This window comes from Oncorhynchus keta, chromosome 30 (assembly GCF_023373465.1).
Source record: "Oncorhynchus keta strain PuntledgeMale-10-30-2019 chromosome 30, Oket_V2, whole genome shotgun sequence".
NCBI lineage: Eukaryota > Metazoa > Chordata > Actinopteri > Salmoniformes > Salmonidae > Oncorhynchus > Oncorhynchus keta.
This window is the reverse complement of record NC_068450.1, coordinates 20,715,936-20,735,955: the sequence shown is the minus strand read 5'-3', so window position 1 is coordinate 20,735,955 and position 20,020 is coordinate 20,715,936. Positions and strand designations below refer to the sequence as shown.

Sequence of the window (20,020 nt, the reverse complement as noted above, 5' to 3'; positions counted from 1 at the left end):
GCACTTTGTGACATCTGCTAATGTAAAAAGGGCTTAATTAATCACTTTGATTGATTGGTTCCCACTTGTCAACTTCTCCAGCACCACCCTAACATCAACATGTGAAAACGGCAGGTTTCTGATGTCATAGGAAACCCTTATGACATCATCTGATGTGTAGCATGTGATTTAGTAACCTTTGCCAGCTCATAGTTGGTTAAAATCACATGTCACGTTTCTCCGATGACATCATCCATAAATACTTTTGACATCATCTGGTGGGCATGTTTTTGACCACAAATCACAGAAACCTGTCGTTTTCACATACGGTGGGATCCGGAATTATTGGATCTGTTGATAAAGAAGAGCAAAAAAGACTAAATTAAATAAAGATTTGGAGGAAGCAGGCATCACATGCTAAACGAGCGCGCTACCATTTGAGCAAATCCCCTTGTTTTTACTACAGCAAGTATAAAACATATTCCATATCACTGGCACTGCCTAGTCATAGATGGGAAGTAAAGATTTGAAGGAAGCAGGCATTGACCCACTACCATTCATGGTAAGCAAGCGTCTTACAATTTGAACTAATCTTCCATTCAAGTAGAGATGATGATGAATGGACTTTTCAGTGTAAGTTATATATAGAGCTATGTTGATAATATTATCAACATATTTGATATTAATAATACAGTGTATCTGAGAATACAGCTGCAGCAACATCCGTTTCTAAAAGTATAACACCGAAGGAAATGGAATTGGTCAAACTACTTCAGAAGCTAATTATATCACATTCAATCAAAAATAAGGAAACAATGTAGGATGCGGGCATTGATCCCGCTACCTCTCGCATGCTAAACGAGCGCTCTACCATTTGAGTTAATCCCCCTACAAGCGCTACGTGAGTTATTGTGATGTCATTCTCCACATCTGTGTTACATTGAAATTATTCCGGCGGAAGTTTAGTGGCGAGGCCCTGTCCACAAAGAAATGGCGAGTGGAGTCGGGAGTGAGTATTATTTGTTAGCTTGCAAGTGTAGCTACAATGTATACATACATTCCAAATGTAAAGTACAATATTTTCGTAACTAGCTTTCTATATTATTTTCGTCGAGCTAGCCCTGCCTGGGTTTTGTTAGTTTGCCAGGCGCGCGCCACTAGCTAATGTTGGCTAGCTTGATAACAATAGGTGTTCCTAGCTACAGAGCACGCACCTTACTAGCCGAATATGATAAACAACCAAAGCAATTATTGTGTTCAATTACCTAGTTAGCTAATTGGTGACGTTATGCTTTTCTAGATAGCTCAAACCCGTATTTGCATTAACAGCAATATTGTAGCTTGTTGGCTGTGTAGCCGGTGTTTAGCTAGTTAATTATCTAGCCTATATTTGAGCTCTGACCTAATTTTGGTTCCCCCTGTGACATCTATCTTTCTTTCTATTGCAAGCCTACCTATTCCAAGCGTCATAATTGCTTTATCTGTTTTTATGTAGAACACAAGAGGCTGTCCGTTGGCCCGACGGAGCCGTGGTCATTGAGGGAGAAACTATGCCTAGCTTCCTCTGTTATGAGGAGCGGAGACCAAAACTGGTAAACAAACACACTAATTGTTTCAGTCTGTCGCTGACTGCATCTACATGTTGTTCTTCTACATGGTAATTTGTGTGCTTGATTGTTGTCCTACCACTTTGTCTGCTTTTCAGGGTGTCAGTCAGCAGAGCCATCAAGCCTTTCTCAGAGCCAGGCCGCCCTCCAGACTGGTTCTCCCAGAAGGTATGAGACAGACGACAAGCTTGTCCCCATTTCATAGTCAGACTCACTGTGACACAAAACAATTCATCTCTGTCATGATGATCAAGGTTCAAAGGTCAGCTACTATATATCTAACCAGCTTTCTGTGATTCTGACCCCACAGCACTGTGCCTCTCAGTATTCTGAGCTGCTGGAGACCACAGAGGCTCCAAAGTTAGTACACAAACACACATTTTATCTGCTTTATTGGAGTATTCTGTTGCGGAGGCAGCACTTCAGCTGTTGTCAGAGCTGTTCATGTGTCTGTATGGCGCTGTTTCAGGCGTAAGCGTGGAGAGAAGGGTGAGGTGGTGGAGACCATCGAGGATGTGATCGTACGGAGACTCACCGCCGAGAGGATAGAGGAGCTGAAAAAACTACTGAGAGACACACAGGACAAATACAGGTCAATACACACAGGCACCCCCGCTCTCACACACATACAAATGTAGTCTCACACACACATACACAGTGGAACCTTCACTTTCAATACATAGCCAATATTTATCCCTGTTCAAAGCCATTATAGATGACAGACATGCTCCATACACTCTATTTACCATGCTTGACCTTTGGCCCTGTACTTCCTGTTTTGACAGAAAGTTGAAGAAGGAGGTGGATCTGATCCAGACAGGACATCTGGACTCACGACTAGAGGAGCTGTGGACAGACATAACACAGTAAGAAACTGGTCTGTCTGTCTTGGTTTGTGCCTGCATGCCTGTCTGTCTAACAATATGCCTTTCTTTTTATTTGATGTAAACACTACGTTGTAATTCATACTTTCTGTACTGGATTTAGCAGTGAAGATTGTGTTTCATGGTTAAAATGGTTTGTCTTTGGTTTGGCAGGAAAAATAAGCAGGATGAGGATGAGGCAGATCTTAAGAGGAAGGCCACAGAGACATCCTATCAGGGTAAGCTTTGGACTAATAATAATAATAAAAATTTTGGACACCACTGATTTGAACAATTATTAGGCTCAAGAACTACCAGTAATAATAACCCTTCTTCTCTTCGGTCTCAGCTCGCCAAGCGGTTAAGAACACGCCCAAGCGGGTGTCCAGTGTCACTATACGCTCCCCTCTGGGTGCCAGTCCCACGGGCATGGAGGGGGCACAGACAGACACCCCCACACCCCCAATAGATACAGCCATGCCCCAGGCAGAGGAGACCCTTGGTGCCAATTTGGTAAGGGAAGGGTCTTAGTCCTGGTCAGCATAACATTGTGTGCATAAAACATCTGGTATAAACATTAGAGAATTTGTTTTGTACTGTTTTGAGTGTCTCTTCTAGCTAGTTGTTGCTCGTCTTTTGTTGTCATTGAGGAATGGTCATTTAATGTTTTTTTCCCCCCTCTCTGTCCACGTAGTCCCAGGGGGGAGCAGTGTTCCTACCGTCGTCGGATGCTCCAATAGCGGGGCCTAAGGAGGGAAGCCTGGGGTCTCTGGTAGACGACTCCCCACAGAAGAGGCTCCTCAGTCAGAAGTCCACGCCGCCTCCCTCCCCTCTCCTCTCAGAGCTACTGAAGAAAGGAAGCCTGATCTCTGCTAGCCCCATATTGGTGAGAAATACACTACAAAAGGAAGTTGAAAGGGGATGATTTGCGGTAATAAGGGATGAAAGTATTTGGATTATATTGGGTGGATCTGTTTAAGGGAGAGGGTTCAGGTTAAGTTTGACTTCACAAGCTACTGTTGTTGGGGAAATTCCTGTCTATTCTAGGGAGTAATATGCTGTTGTACATCCTACCAAGCTGCTCAGTAAAAACAGGTGATGTAGATGTTTTTAGAGAACAGGGAATTGGGGATATTGTGTGTTGATGATGTGATGATGTCAGGTTGTGGAGGCGGATGCTGCTGCTGCAGGACTGGCTAACGGAGGAGTTCCTACTACAACCCCCACTATCACAGCAGACTTTGAGGTCGCCAGCGCAGGTAACTATGGCAACCGTGGAGTAACCGCTCTTGCTGGCAGGCTGGTTGTTATGTGTTTGGCTTGATGTTTGTTCGGATTAGAGGTCGACCGATTATGATTTTTCAATACCGATACCGATTGTTGGAGGACAAAAAAGCAGATAGCGATTAATCAGCTGATTTGATTTATTATTATTATTTAAATGTATTTGTAATGATGACAATTGCAACAATACTGAATGAACACATATTTTAATATAATACATCAATAAAATCAATTTAGCCTCAAATAAATAATGAAACATGTTCAATTTGGTTTAAATAATGCAAAAACAAAGTGTTGGAGAAGAAAGTAAAAGTGCAATATGTGCCATGTAAGAAAGCTAATGTTTAAGTTCCTTGCTCAGAACATGAGAACACATGAAAGCTGGTGGTTCCTTTTAACATGAGACTTCAATATTCCAAGGTAAGAGGTTTTAGTTTGTAGTTAATATAGGAATTATAGGACTGTTTCTCTCTATACCATTTGTATTTCATTAACCTTTGACTATTGGATGTTCTTATAGGCACTTTAGTATTGCCAGTGTAACAGTATAGTAACAGTATAGCTTCCGTCCCTCTCCTCGCTCCTACCTGGGCTCGAACCAGGAACACAGACAATAGCCACTCTCGACGCAGCATCGCTCCACAAAGCCGCGGCCCATGCAGTCAAGGGGAACAACCACTACAAGTCTCAGAGCTAGTGACGCTTGAAACACTATTAGCGTGCACCCCGCTAACTAGCTAGCTATTTCACATCGGTTCCACCAGCCTAATCTGGGGAGTTGATAGGCTTGAAGTCATAAACAGCTGCTGGCAAATACACGAAAGTGCTGTTTGAATGCATGCTTACGAGCCTGCTGGTGCCTACCATCGCTTAGTCAGACTGCTCTATCATACACTTAGTTATAACATAATAACACACAGAAATACCAGCCTTAAATCATTAATATGATCGAATCCGGAAACTATCATCTCGAAAACAAGACGTTTATTCTTTCAGTGAAATACGGAACCGTTCTGCTATTTTATCTAACGGGTGGCATCCATCAGTCTAAATATTCCTGTTACATTGCACAACCTTCAATGTTATGTCATAATTACGTAAAATTCTGGCAAATTAGGTGGCCCAAACTGTTGCATATACCCTGACTCTGCGTGCAATGAACGCAAGAGAAGTGACACAATTTCACCTGGTTAATATTGCCTGCTAACCTGGATTTCTTTTCGCTAATGTATTGATTTTAAGAAAAGCATTGGTGTTTATGGTTAGGTACACATTGGAGCAACGATACGCACCGCATCGATTATATGCAACGCAGGACATGCTAGATAAACTAGTAATATCATCAACCATGTGTAGTTAACTAGTGATTATGATTAACAGTAAGGTTGCAAGATTGGTTAACAGCAAGATTGAATCCCCCGAGCTGACAAGCAGAAAATCTGTCGTTCTGCCCCTGAATGAGGCAGTTAACCCACCGTTTCTAGTCCGTCATTGAAAATAAGAATGTGTTCTTAACTGACTTGCCTAGTTAAATAAAGATTAAATAAATGTGTAAAAAATATATTTGTAAAAATCGGCCAAATCGGTGTCCAAAAATACCTATTTCCGATGGTTATGGAAACTTGAAATCGGCCCTAATTAATCGGCCATTCCGATTAGTCGGTCGACCTCTAGTTAGGATGCTAAGTATTAGTGCTGTATGTGCTTCTGTGCTTTAAATGTGTTAGAAGCAAAGTGCGTCTGTCCTTTATTAGATGTACTTTGATGTGTCCAATGGAAACAGTGCCCCCCACATCCCCACTGCCCAGCCCTGCCACACCCAACACAGGTTAATACTGTCCCTCGTCTGTCAGTGTGTCTCTCTAAACTCACCTGTCTCGGAAGGAATATCTAGTATATAAAGAGGAACCCTCATCTGATTTCTAATCAGTGAGACCAGTGTACCGTTGGTGGTGACACGTGTTTCTTTGTCTCTGTCTGTGTGTTCAGTCAAAGAGGCAGGCTCAGAGGTGGTTAAGGTGGAGGAGGACCATGTACCTGGTTCCTACATGGGGGATGAGCTGGACCTGGAGACCGTGGGAGATATCATCTCCATCATAGAGGAGAAGGTACATGGTGTGTGTGGGGTGGGGACTTTGAGAGGGTGGGATACAGCTTTTGACATAGATATATCTCTGTAGTAAGCAACCTTTTTTTGTGCACACTCATCAGTCCTCTCTCTCTGTGTCTCTGTCTTTCTGTGTCTGTATTTCTCAGGTGGATGACTCTGTGGAGGCTCTAGATGCTGCAGCAGTGGAGGCTGCTCTCTCTCTCTGTGAGGAGGCTGTTTCTGCTGGCCACTCCCTCTCAGGCCCATGGGAGGCCCAGGACTTGAAGACCTCAGAGCCTGGTCCTATGGTTCAGTCTGACCCCACACATGAGCTTCAGGCTGTGGCTGGAGCTATCCCTGGGAGCCTGGAGCTACAGACGGAGAGTGGGAGGGGGGAAGCCGAAGAGGGGAAGGACTGTGAGGGACAAGAAACAGTGCAAACAAATGTGGTCCCTTCTGTTGTCGCTGATGATGGCCTGGCAGGAAGCGAGGTCACAGAGGAGGGAGTTCTGGGGGAGGAAGGAGCCCTGAGCACAGCTGTGAAGACTGAAAATGAGGAGTGGACCCAGCCAGAACTAAACACACCCTGCCTAGACTCAGAAGACAGCTCTGGATCAGGGAAAGAGTCCAAGGTAATTGTCCTATTTTCAGAAACACAGCACACACTCACACACCTCTACCAAGTGCAGTTGAATTATCATCTCTCCTTGTGTATCTTTGTGCAGGAAGTGAAGGATGAGGATGGAGCGAGTGACGGGGATCCTGATGAAGGAATGGAGATGAAGGAATGTGGAGAGGGGGAGGGGCCCTACCTATCAGAAGTAGAACCGGCAGCCAGTGAGAGTGAGGATGGCTATGGCCCCTCCTCCCAACGCTACACCACAGCTGATTCGCTAGCCAGCAGCCCCGCCTCTTCCCAGTTGTAAGTGTCCAACCCTGGTCCTTGTGTCCATGGCAACTCTTAACCTGATCATTCTATCACAAGCCTGAATAAAGCACTGAATGACACTAAAGAATGCTTTATGACCTCTCTCCCCCTCTATCACTCACTCACTAACCCTTCACCCTCTGTCTCCCTTCGTTTCTCTCAGTTCAATATGTGGGGAGGATCAGGAGGCCGTTCAGGCTCAGAAGATCTGGAAGAAAGCCATCATGCTGGTGTGGAGAGCAGCGGCCAATCACAGGTCAGCTCTGAGCCATTTCCCCAATAACATTCAATCACTTAACAGGTCTGAGCTACTGTAGAATTTGACAGATCAATTGTTGTTACCTGTGTCAGGTACGCCAGTGTGTTCCTTCAGTCTGTGTCTGAAGACATCGCCCCTGGTTACCACAGCATTGTACACAGGTGACAGTTCTATAACAGTAAACGGTTTGTTTGCATGTGAAAATAAAATCTATTTATTAAACAATGTAAGTACATGCTCACGTTACCCCCTAAAACACACACACATTCATACATACACACCCTTCCCCTCCAGACCCATGGATCTGTCGGCCATCAAGAAGAGTATCGAGGCGGGTCAGATCCGTACGACAGCAGAGTTCCAGCGTGACATCATGCTGATGTTCCAGAACGCGGTGATGTACAACAGCTCTGACCACGACGTGTTCCACATGGCCCTGGAGATGCAGAGAGATGTTCTAGAACATGTGCAGCAGTTCCTGGCCACTCAGCTCATCATGCAGACCTCAGAGTCCTCCATCTCCACCAAGAGCCTCAGAGGCCGCGAGGGGGGTCGCAAGCCAGGGGAGTCCGTGGAGAAGGTAAGACGAGATACACACATACAGGTAACTGCCACAATTATAGGAACACTTGCGTGAATGAGCGACGCAAAGTATATTAAAAGCAGGTGTTTCCACACAGGTGTGGTTCCTGAGTTAATTAAGCAATTAACATCCTATCATGCTTAGGGTCATGCTGGGCAGGCCATTATTTTGGCTACCATGGCTATGGCCCCATAGGATTACAATGCCCCCATCCACAGGGCACAAGTGGTTATTGAATGGTTTGATGAGATGTAAACCATATACCATGGCTGTCTCAGTCACCACATCAACCCAACTGAACACGTATGGGAGATTCTGGAGTGCTTTTTTTCACCACCATCAACAAAACACCAAATGATGGTATTTCTGGTGGAAGAATGGTGTCTCATCCATCCAATAGAGTTACAGACACTTCCATGTGTTTTCTTTATTTTGGCAGTTACCTGTACACAAACACACACACATACCTCCGAGTCCAGCAACAACACCAAGGAGCCAAGACATGTACATTTGATGCAGGACAGACTGTACCCATCTCATGCCCCAATAATCGTATCTTGCCTCTCACCTAACCCCCCTGCCATTACACTTCATCTGTAGACAGGCTCCATGCTCCCGCCTCCCCTCTCCATTACCGCTGTCCCTCTCCCCTCTCCATTACCGCTGTCCCTCTCCCCTCTCCATTACTGCTGTCCGGCTCCCCTCTCCATTACTGCTGTCCCTCTCCCCTCTCCATTACTGCTGTCCGGTCTCCCCTCTCCATTACTGCTGTCCCGTCTCCCCTCTCCATTACTGCTGTCCGTCTCCCCTCTCCATTACTGCTGTCCCTCTCCCCTCTCCATTACTGCTGTCCCTCTCCCCTCTCCATTACTGCTGTCCCTCTCCCCTCTCCATTACTGCTGTCCCTCTCCCCTCTCCATTACTGCTGTCCCTCTCCCCTCTCCATTACTGCTGTCCCTCTCCCCTCTCCATTACTGCTGTCCCTCTCCCCTCTCCATTACTGCTGTCCCTCTCCCCTCTCCATTACTGCTGTCCCTCTCCCCTCTCCATTACTGCTGTCCCGTCTCCCCTCTCCATTACTGCTGTCCCTCTCCCCTCTCCATTACTGCTGTCCCTCTCCCCTCTCCATTACTGCTGTCCCTCTCCCCTCTCCATTACTGCTGTCCCTCTCCCCTCTCCATTACTGCTGTCCGGCTCCCCTCTCCATTACTGCTGTCCCCATTACTGCTCCCCTCTCCATTACTGCTGTCCGCTCCCTCTCCCCTCTCCATTACTGCTGTCCGGCTCCCCTCTCCATTACTGCTGTCCGGCTCCCCTCTCCATTACTGCTGTCCGGCTCCCCTCTCCATTACTGCTGTCCGGCTCCCCTCTCCATTACTGCTGTCCGGCTCCCCTCTCCATTACTGCTGTCCCTCTCCCCTCTCCATTACTGCTGTCCCTCTCCCCTCTCCATTACTGCTGTCCTCTCCCTCTCCATTACTGCTGTCCTGTCTCCCCTCTCCATTACTGCTGTCCCTCTCCCCTCTCCATTACTGCTGTCCCTCCCCTCTCCATTACCTGTCCGTCCCTCTCCATTACTGCTGTCCCTCTCCCCTCTCCATTACTGCTGTCCCTCTCCCCTCTCCATTACTGCTGTCCGGCTCCTCTCCATTACTGCTGTCCTCTCCCTCTCCATTACTGCTGTCCCTCTCCCCTCTCCATTACTGCTGTCCCTCTCCCCTCTCCATTACTGCTGTCCCTCCCCTCTCCATTACTGCTGTCCCTCTCCCTCTCCATTACTGCTGTCCGCTCCCTCTCCCATTACTGCTGTCCGCTCCCTCTCCATTACTGCTGTCCGGCTCCCTCTCCATTACTGCTGTCCGGCTCCCCTCTCCATTACTGCTGTCCCTCTCTCTCCATTGCTGTCTCCTCTCCATTACTGCTCCCCTCTCCATTACTGCTGTCCGGCTCCCCTCTCCATTACTGCTGTCCGGCTCCCTCTCCATTACTGCTGTCCGGCTCCCTCTCTCCATTACTGCTGTCCCTCTCCCCTCTCCATTACTGCTCCCTCCCTCCATTACTGCTGTCCCTCTCCCCTCTCCATTACTGCTGTCCCTCTCCCCTCTCCATTACTGCTGTCCTCTCCTCTCCATTACTGCTGTCCGGCTCCCCTCTCCATTACTGCTGTCCGGCTCCCCTCTCCATTACTGCTGTCCCTCTCCCCTCTCCATTACTGCTGTCCCTCTCCATCCCCTCTCCCTCTCCATTACTGCTGTCCCTCCCCTCTCCATTACTGCTGTCCCTCTCCCCTCTCCATTACTGCTGTCCCTCTCCTCTCCATTACTGTCTCCCTCTCCATTACTCTGTCCATTACTGCTGTCCCTCTCCCTCCATTACTGCTGTCCCCTCCTCTCCATTACTGCTGTCCCTCTCCTCTCCATTACTGCTGTCCCTCCCTCTCCATTACTGCTGTCCCTTCCCTCTCTCCATTACTGCTGTCCCTCTCCCTCTCCATTACTGCTGTCCCTCTCCCCATTACTCCATTACTGCTGTCCCTCTCCCCTCTCCATTACTGCTGTCCCTCTCCCTCTCCATTACTGCTGTCCCTCTCCATTACTGCTGTCTCCCCCTCTCCATTACTGCTGTCCGTCTCCCTCTCCCCTCTCCATTACTGCTGTCCCTCTCCCCTCTCCATTACTGCTGTCCCTCTCCCCTCTCCATTACTGCTGTCCCTCTCCCTCTCCATTACTGCTGTCCCTCTCCCTCTCCATTACTGCTGTCCCTCTCCCTCTCCATTACTGCTGTCCCTCTCCCCTCTCCATTACTGCTGTCCCTCTCCCCTCTCCATTACTGCTGTCCCTCTCCCTCTCCATTACTGCTGTCCCTCTCCCTCTCCATTACTGCTGTCCTCTCCCCTCTCCATTACTGCTGTCCCTCTCCCCAGTCCTCTTCTGGCTGTCCTCTCCATTACTGCTGTCCCTCTCCCCTCTCCATTACTGCCTGTCCCTCTCCATTACTGCTGTCTCCATTACTGCTGTCCCTCTCCCTCTCCATTACTGCTGTCCCTCTCCCTCTCCATTACTGCTGTCCTCTCCATTACTGCCCTCTCCATTACTGCTGTCCCTCTCCCCTCTCCATTACTGCTGTCCCTCTCCCCATTACTCCCTCCATTACTGCTGTCCCTCTCCCTGCTGTCCCTCTCCATTACTGCTGTCCGTCTCCCCTCCCATTACTGCTGTCCCTCTCCTCTCCATTACTGCTGTCCCTCTCCCCTCTCCATTACTGCTGTCCCTCTCCCCTCCATTACTGCTGTCCCTCTCCCTCTCCATTACCTGTCCCTCTCCCCTCTCCATTACTGCTGTCCCTCTCCCTCTCCATTACTGCTGTCCCTCTCCCCTCTCCATTACTGCTGTCCCTCTCCCCTCTCCATTACTGCTGTCCCTCCCCTCTCCATTACTGCTGTCCCCTCTCCATTACTCTCCATTACTGCTGTCCTCTCCCCTCTCCATTACTGCTGTCTCGTCTCCTCTCCATTACTGCTGTCCTCCTCTCCATTACTGCTGTCCTCTCCCTCTCCATTACTGCTGTCCGTCTCCTCTCCATCTCCCTCTCCATTACTACTGCTGTCCCTCTCCCTCTCCATTACTGCTGTCCCTCTCCCCTCTCCATTACTGCTGTCCCTCTCCCCTCTCCATTACTGCTGTCCCTCCCTCTCCATTACTGCTGTCCCTCTCCCCTCTCCATTACTGCTGTCCCTCTCCTCTCCATTACTGCTGTCCCTCTCCCCTCTCCATTACTGCTGTCCCTCTCCCTCTCCATTACTGCTGTCCTCTCCATTACTGCTGTCCCTCTCCCCTCTCCATTACTGCTGTCCTCCCTCTCTCCCTCTCCATTACTGCCGTCCCTCTCCCCTCTCCATTACTGCCGTCCCTCTCCCCTCTCCATTGCTGCCGTCCCTCTCCCCTCTCCATTACTGCCGTCCCTCTCCCCTCTCCATTACTGCCGTCCCTCTCCCCTCTCCATTACTGCCGTCCCTCTCCCCTCTCCATTACTGCCGTCCCTCTCCCCTCTCCATTACTGCCGTCCCTCTCCCCTCTCCATTACTGCCGTCCCTCTCCCCTCTCCATTACTGCCGTCCCTCTCCCCTCTCCATTACTGCTGTCCCTCCCCTCTCCATTACTGCTGTCCCTCCCCTCCCATTACTGCTGTCCTCTCCCCTCTCCATTACTGCTGTCCCCCCCTCTCCATTACTGCTGTCCCTCTCCCCTCTCCATTACTGCTGTCCCTCTCCCCTCTCCATTACTGCTGTCCCGTCCTCTCCATTACTGCTGTCCCTCTCCCCTCTCCATTACCGCTGTCCCTCTCCCCTCTCCATTACCGCTGTCCCTCTCCATTACCGCTGTCCCTCTCCATTACCGCTGTCCCTCTCCATTACGGCTGTCAAATCAAAATCAAATCAAATGTATTTATATAGCCCTTCGTACATCAGCTGATATCTCAAAGTGCTGTACAGAAACCCAGCCTAAAACCCCAAACAGCAAGCAATGCAGGTGTAGAAGCACGGTGGCTAGGAAACTCCCTAGAAAGGCCAAAACCTAGGAAGAAACCAAGAGAGGAACCAGGCTATGTGGGGTGGCCAGTCCTCTTCTGGCTGTTCCGGGTGGAGATTATAACAGAACATGGCCAAGATGTTCAAATGTTCATAAATGACCAGCATGGTCGAATAATAATAAGGCAGAACAGTTGAAACTGGAGCAGCAGCATGGCCAGGTGGACTGGGGACAGCAGGGAGTCATCATGTCAGGTAGTCCTGGGGCATGGTCCTTGGGCTCAGGTCCTCCGAGAGAGAGAGAGAAAGAAAGTGAGAAGGAGAGAATTAGAGAACGCACACTTAGATTCACACAGGACACCGAATAGGACAGGAGAAGTGCTCCAGATATAACAAACTGACCCTAGCCCCCCGACACAAACTACTGCAGCATAAATACTGGAGGCTGAGACAGGAGGGGTCAGGAGACACTGGCCCCATCCGATGACACCCCCGGACAGGGCCAAACAGGAAGGATATAACCCCACCCACTTTGCCAAAGCACAGCCCCCACACCACTAGAGGGATATCTTCAACCACCAACTTACCATCCTGAGACAAGGCTGAATATAGCCCACAAAGACCTCCGCCACGGCACAACCCAAGGGGGGGGCGCCAACCCAGACAGGATGACCACAACAGTGAATCAACCCACTCAGGTGACGCACCCCTTCCAGGGACGGCATGAGAGAGCCCCAGTAAGCCAGTGACTCAGCCCCTGTAATAGGGTTAGAGGCAGAGAATCCCAGTGGAAAGAGGGGAACCAGCCAGGCAGAGACAGCAAGGGAGGTTCATTGCTCCAGAGCCTTTCCGTTCACCTTCCCACTCCTGGGCCAGACTACACTCAATCATATGACCCACTGAAGAGATGAGTCTTCAGTAAAGACTTAAAGGTTGAGACCGAGTTAGCGTATCTGACATGGGTAGGCAGACCGTTCCATAAAAATGGAGCTCTATAGGAGAAAGCCCTGCCTCCAGCTGTTTGCTTAGAAATTCTACGGACAATTAGGAGGCCTGCGTCTTGTGACCGTAGCGTACGTGTAGGTATGTACAGCAGGACCAAATCAGAGAGATGGGGAGGAGCAAGCCCATGTAATGCTTTGTAGGTTAGCAGAAAAACCTTGAAATCAGCCCTTGCTTTGACAGGAAGCCAGTGTAGAGAGGCAAGCGCTGGAGTAATATGATACATTTTTTTGGTTCTAGTAAGGATTCTAGCAGCCGTATTTAGCACTAACTGAAGTTTATTTAGTGCTTTATCCGGGTAGCCGGAAAGTAGAGCATTGCAGTAGTCTAACCTAGAAGTGACAAAAGCATGGATAAATTTTTCTGCATCATTTTTGGACAGAAAGTTTCTGATTTTTGCAATGTTATGTAGATGGAAAAAAATCTGTCCTCGAAATGGTCTTGATATGTTCTTCAAAAGAGAGATCAGGGTCCAGAGTAACGCCAAGGTCCTTCAGTTTTATTTGAGACGACTGTACCACCATTAAGATTAATTGTCAGATTCAACAGAAGATCTCTTTGTTTCTTGGGACCTAGAACAAGCATCTCTGTTTTGTCCGAGTTTAATAGTAGAAAGTTTGCAGCCATCCACTTCCTTATGTCTGAAACACATGCTTCTAGCGAGGGCAATTTTGGGGCTTCACCATGTTTCATTGAAATGTACAGCTGTGTGTCATCTGCATAGCAGTGAAAGTTAACATTATGTTTTCAAATAACATCCCCAAGAGGTAAAATATATAGTGAAAACAATAGTGGTCCTAAAACGGAACCTTGAGGAACACCAAAATTTACAGTTGATTTGTCAGAGGACAAACCATTCACAGAGACAAACTGATATCTTTCCGACAGATAAGATCGAAACCAGGCCAAAACTTGTCCGTGTAGACCAATTTGGGTTTCCAATCTCTCCAAAAGAATGTGGTGATCGATGGTATCAAAAGCAGCACTAAGGTCTAGGAGCACGAGGCCAGATGCAGAGCCTCGGTCCGATGCCATTAAAATGTCATTTACCACCTTCACAAGTGCCGTCTCAGTGCTATGATGGGGTCTAAAACCAGACTGAAGCATTTCGTATACATTGTTTGTCTTCAGGGAGGCAGTGAGTTGCTGCGCAACAGCCTTCTCTAAAATTTGAGAGGAATGGAAGATTCGATATAGGCCGATAGTTTTTTAAATATTTTCTGGGTCAAGGTTTGGCTTTTTCAAGAGAGGCTTTATTACTGCCACTTTTAGTGAGTTTGATACACATCCGGTGGATAGAGAGCCGTTTATTATGTTCAACATAGGAGGGCCAAGCACAGGAAGCAGCTCTTTCAGTAGTTTAGTTGGAATAGGGTACAGTATGCAGCTTGAAGGTTTAGAGGCCATGATTATTTTCATCATTGTGTCAAGAGATATAGTACTAAAACACTTGAGCGTCTCTCTTGATCCTAGGTCCTGGCAGAGTTGTGCAGACTCAGGACAACTGAGGTTTGGAGGAATACGCAGATTTAAAGAGGAGTCCGTAATTTGCTTTCTAATAATCAGAATCTTTTCCTCAAATAAGTTCATTAATTTATCACTGCTAAAGTGAAAGTCATCCTCTATTGGGGAATGCTGCTTTTTAGTTAGCTTTGCAACAGTATCAAAAAGGAATTTCGGATTGTTCTTATTTTCCTCAATTAAGTTAGAAAAATAGGATGATCGAGCAGCAGTAAGGGCTCTTCGGTACTGTCTTTCCAAGCTTGTCGGAAGACTTCCAGTTTGGTGTGGCGCCATTTCCGTTCCAATTTTCTGGAAGCTTGCTTCAGAGCTCGGGTATTTTCTGTGTACCAGGGAGCTAGTTTCTTATGAGAAATGTTTTTAGTTTTTAGGTGTGCAACTGCATCTAGGGTATTGCGCAAGGTTAAATTGAGTTCCTCAGTTAGGTGGTTAACTGATTTTTGTCCTCTGATGTCCTTGGGTAGGCAGAGGGAGTCTGGAAGGGCATCAAGGAATCTTTGTGTTGTCTGTGAATTTATAGCATGACTTTTGATGTTCCTTGGTTGGAGTCTGAGCAGATTATTTGTTGCAAACATAATAAAATGGTGATCCGATAGTCCAGGATTATGAGGAAAAACATTAAGATCCACAACATTTATTCCATGGGACAAAACTAGGTCCAGAGAATGACTGCTGTCTCCCCTCTCCATTACTGCTGTCTGCCTCCCCTCTCCATTACTGCTGTCCCTCTCCCCTCTCAATTACTGCTGTCCCTCTCCATTACTGCTGTCCCTCTCCCCTCTCCATTACGGCTGTCCTGTCTCCCCTCTCCATTACGGCTGTCCCGTCTCCCCTCTCCATTACGGCTGTCCCGTCTCCCCTCTCCATTACGGCTGTCCCTCCCCCCCCTCCATTACGGCTGTCCCGTCTCCCCTCTCCATTACGGCTGTCCCGTCTCCCCTCTCCATTACGGCTGTCCCGTCTCCCCTCTCCATTACGGCTGTCCCGTCTCCCCTCTCCATTACGGCTGTCCCGTCTCCCCTCTCCATTACGGCTGTCCCGTCTCCCCTCTCCATTACGGCTGTCCCGTCTCCCCTCTCCATTACGGCTGTCCCGTCTCCCCTCTCCATTACGGCTGTCCCGTCTCCCCTCTCCATTACGGCTGTCCCGTCTCCCCTCTCCATTACGGCTGTCCTGTCTCCCCTCTCCATTACGGCTGTCCTGTCTCCCCTCTCCATTACGGCTGTCCTGTCTCCCCTCTCCATTACGGCTGTCCTGTCTCCCCTCTCCATTACGGCTGTCCTGTCTCCCCTCTCCATTACGGCTGTCCTGTCTCCCCTCTCCATTACGGCTGTCCTGTCTCCCCTCTCCATTACGGCTGTCCTGTCTCCCCTCTCCATTACGGCTGTCCTGTCTCCCCTCTCCATTACGGCTGTCCTGTCTCCCCTCTCCATTACGGCTGTCCTGTCTCCCCTCTCCATTACGGCTGTCCCGTCTCCCCTCTCCATTACGGCTGTCCTGTCTCCCCTCTCCATTACTGCTGTCCCTCTCCCCTCTCCATTACTGCTGTCCCGTCTCCCATTACTGCTGTCCCTCCCTCTCCATTACTGCTGTCCCGTCTCCCTCTCCATTACTGCTGTCCTCTCCATTACTGCTGTCCCTCTCCCCTCTCCATTACTGCTGTCCCTCTCCTCTCCATTATTACTGCATCCCGGCTATTACTGTCCCTGCTGTCCCCTCTCCCCTCCATTACGGCTGTCCCCCTCTCCATTACGGCTGTCCCTCCCCTCCATTACGGCTGTCCCCCTCCTCCATTACTGCTGTCCGTCTCCCCTCTCCATTACGGCTGTCCCTCCCCTCTCCATTACGTGTCTCCCTCTCCATTACGGCTGTCCCGTGTCCCCTCTCCCCTCTCCATTACGGCTGTCCCGTCTCCCCTCTCCATTACGGCTGTCCCTCTGTCCCGTCTCCCCTCTCCATTACGGCTGTCCCTCCATTACGGCTGTCCCCTCTCCATTACGGCTGTCCTCTCCCCTCTCCATTACGGCTGTCCCGTCTCCATTACGGCTGTCCCCTCTCCATTACGGCTCCCCCTCCCATTACGGCTGTCCCCTCTCCATCTCCCCTCTCCATTACGGCTGTCCCCTCTCCATTACGGCTGTCCCCTCTCCATTACGGCTGTCCCCTCTCCATTACGGCTGTCCCCTCTCCATTACGGCTGTCCCCTCTCCATTACGGCTGTCCCCTCTCCATTACGGCTGTCCCCTCTCCATTACGGCTGTCCCCTCTCCATTACGGCTGTCCCCTCTCCATTACGGCTGTCCCCTCTCCATTACGGCTGTCCCCTCTCCATTACGGCTGTCCCCTCTCCATTACGGCTGTCCCCTCTCCATTACGGCTGTCCCCTCTCCATTACGGCTGTCCCCTCTCCATTACGGCTGTCCCCTCTCCATTACGGCTGTCCCGTCTCCTCCATTACGGCTCCCATTACGGGCTCTGTCCCGTCTCCCCATTACGGCTGTCCCATTACGTCTCCATTCCATTACGGCTGTCCCGTCTCCCTCTCCATTACGGCTGTCCCCTCTCCATTACGGTCCCTGTCCCTCCTCTCCATTACGGCTGTCCCTCCCCTCTCCATTACGGCTGTCCCGTGTCCCCTCTCCATTACGGCTGTCCCGTCTCTCTCCATTACGGTCTGTCCCCTCTCCATTACGGCTGTCCCCTCCCATCTCCCCTCTCCATTACGGCTGTCCCCTCTCCATTACGGCTGTCCCCTCTCCATTACGGCTCCCCCTCCCATTACGGGCTCTCCCATTACGGCTGTCCCCCTCTCCATTACGGTCCCTCTCCCTCTCTCCATTACGGCTGTCCCCTCCCTCTCCATTACGGCTGTCCCCTCTCCATTACGGCTGTCCCTCTCCCTCTCCCATTACGGCTGTCCCCTCTCCATCTCCATTACTGTCCCCTCTCCCCTCTCCATTACGGCTGTCCCCATTACTCCCCTCTCCATTACGGCTGTCCCCTCTCCATTACGGCTGTCCCCTCTCCATTACGGCTGTCCCCTCTCCATTACGGCTGTCCCCTCTCCATTACGGCTGTCCCGTCTCCCCTCTCCATTACGGTTGTCTTGTCTGCCGTCCATCTCCCCCTCTCCGTGTCTGCCGTCCGTCTCTGTGTACTGTGTTTCACTTGACTGTCTGAACGTGTCTCTTACTGTCTGTTCTTCTGTTTGTACAATGTTGTCTTGTTTGTTGTTTACTCTGGGTGTGTTTGGAGAGGTGTGTGTATATGAGGGGTGTGTGTTCTCTCTTTTCTCACTAACTGTTTGTCCTCCTACAGGACAGTGTCCCAATGGCCTCTCCCGCTTTCCTTCTCTCTCTCTTTGTAAGTATTCAGGTCAAAGGTCAGAACTCACCAGGTCAAGTCAAGCGCACGCTCTGTTTCTCTGTCTGTCACACACACCCAAAACACTCATCTCATATTCAGAAGCGCATAAAACAGTTCGCAACTCACACCAACTACCCCTGTAGTCAAACACTCAAAAAGCATACACTCACCTCTTATATTAACACACACAACCGTCACTACATTTTTTACCTTTGGTATTTGGTTCTTAAATGGACCCATCCTGGTTGTGTGTTATGTATCCAGTGGTTTTGTCTTCAACGTCTGTGATCGTCTCGTCTGCTCCATCGCTTTTCTTTCTTTTCCTTTTTTCCCATCCTTTCATCTTTTCTTCATTTCCTCTGGTCAGAGATCGTCTTTGTGTTTTTCTACGGGCCAACCACAAGCCATCACTGGGTTTTCAACCTGGTGTCAAACTGACCTTCACCTTTTAACCTCTCTTCCCTGCAGGATGGTGGCACCAGAGGGCGCCGCTGTGCTATTGAAGCAGACATGAAGATGAAGAAATAACCAGAGTCAAAAGGCAGTAGGACAATAGATTGCCAACAGGCCATAGGGCTGGAGGTTTAAAGAGAGACTTGATGCAGGGCTGCAGTCCTCGGGTATTCTCCTCTCCAGGCAGTTTCTGATTGATCATTGTGTACCATAGTTGTGTACAGTTTAACTAACTTAAGTCTGATTGTATTTAAAGCCAGTACACTAGATATCCAGACATCATATGATTCTCATTGATATTTGCCACTGGTAAACAGCAGACACTGCAGCCCTGGAGGACTGAATTTGTTTTACAACTGCAGTAGTACTAAAGTACTAGTGACTGACTTGGGGCCCTGTTGTTATGTGTATAGGATTAGCCAACTGCAAAATATTCTTCAAGGAATCATTATCCCAGTGTCCACACACTGATTGGTAGAATCAACATTGTTTCAATATAATTTGTCAATGTGTTGTAACGTGGAATCTATACTGAACAAGAATATAAACGCGACATGCAACAATTCCCACCCCACATGATCCCACAGGTCTGGTGAAGAATCTGTATGTGGAGGTCCTGGGCTGCCATGGTTATACATGATCTGTGTAACCACGGTTGTACTGAAATATTCTCTAAAATGATGTTGGAGGCGGCTTATGTTAGACATTCAGCTCTGGTGGACATTCCTGCAGTCAGCATGCCAATTGCGCGCTCGCTCAGCACTTGACATTTGTGGCATTGTGTTGCGATAAAACAGCACATTTTATAGTGGCCTTTTATTTTCCCCAGCACAAGGTGCACCTCTGTATTGATTGTGCTGTTTAATCAGCTTATTGATATGCCACCACCTGTCAGGTGGATGGAACATCTTGGAAAATTAGAAATACTCACTAACAAGGATGTAAACAAATTTGTGCACAACATTTGAGAGAGAGAATATTTTTGTGGGTATGGAACATTTCTGGGATCTTTTATTTCAGTTCATGAAACATGGGACAAACATGTTGCGTTTATATTTTTTGTTCAGTATATTTGGAAAATACCATAGAAATAAGAGTGAAGAGAACAGGCTTGGAACCTCTAACCCTAGCAATTAATTAACTGGTTAACTCATGTATGCACTCTCAATGGCTGCCTGGTATTGGTATTTTGGAATGTTCTATCAACTGATGCTGGATTGCCATAGAAATGTAGAATGTTCATTCAAATGATTCTAACTAATGTGGATCATGGAATGTATTTTTTGTAATATCAATTGAGTTGACTCAACAAATCACAGCACAGATTGAAAGGTACACTTCCTGTTTTACCTCCTGGCATTGGTACACCCATTATGCCATCATTGACTTGAATGGAGACGCCCTTTCTATTCATTCTTATTTCTATGGAAAATACATTGGATTTGCAAAAAGTAATCAACTGTTGTTTTGAGGGTGAATTTTCAACCACAGAATTATGTAATCGTGGTAACCAATTTTGCACATAGGTAAACCGTGTATAAAATATGTTTAATTTGAA

General features: G+C 48.5%; 1 protein-coding gene across 2 annotated transcripts; it reads left to right on the top strand.

The window, feature by feature from the left end:
• The first annotated feature begins 700 nt into the window (after positions 1–700).
• On the top strand, positions 701–20,020 carry LOC118372924 (bromodomain-containing protein 8). Of its 2 annotated transcripts, XM_035758959.2 has the most exons (18): positions 701–988; positions 1,475–1,571; positions 1,685–1,754; positions 1,897–1,946; positions 2,056–2,178; positions 2,372–2,452; positions 2,624–2,688; positions 2,799–2,962; positions 3,144–3,335; positions 3,612–3,708; positions 5,723–5,841; positions 5,990–6,454; positions 6,548–6,744; positions 6,914–7,006; positions 7,102–7,170; positions 7,304–7,589; positions 17,962–18,006; positions 18,478–20,020. In XM_035758959.2, the coding sequence occupies exons 1-18, from the start codon at positions 970–972 to the stop codon at positions 18,535–18,537; spliced, it is 2,292 nt and encodes a 763-aa protein (XP_035614852.1). In that variant the 5' UTR covers positions 701–969; the 3' UTR covers positions 18,538–20,020. The 2 variants fall into 2 exon arrangements, with proteins under 2 accessions (XP_035614852.1, XP_035614853.1); XM_035758960.2 differs by lacking the exon at positions 17,962–18,006 and having other exon boundaries at positions 714–988.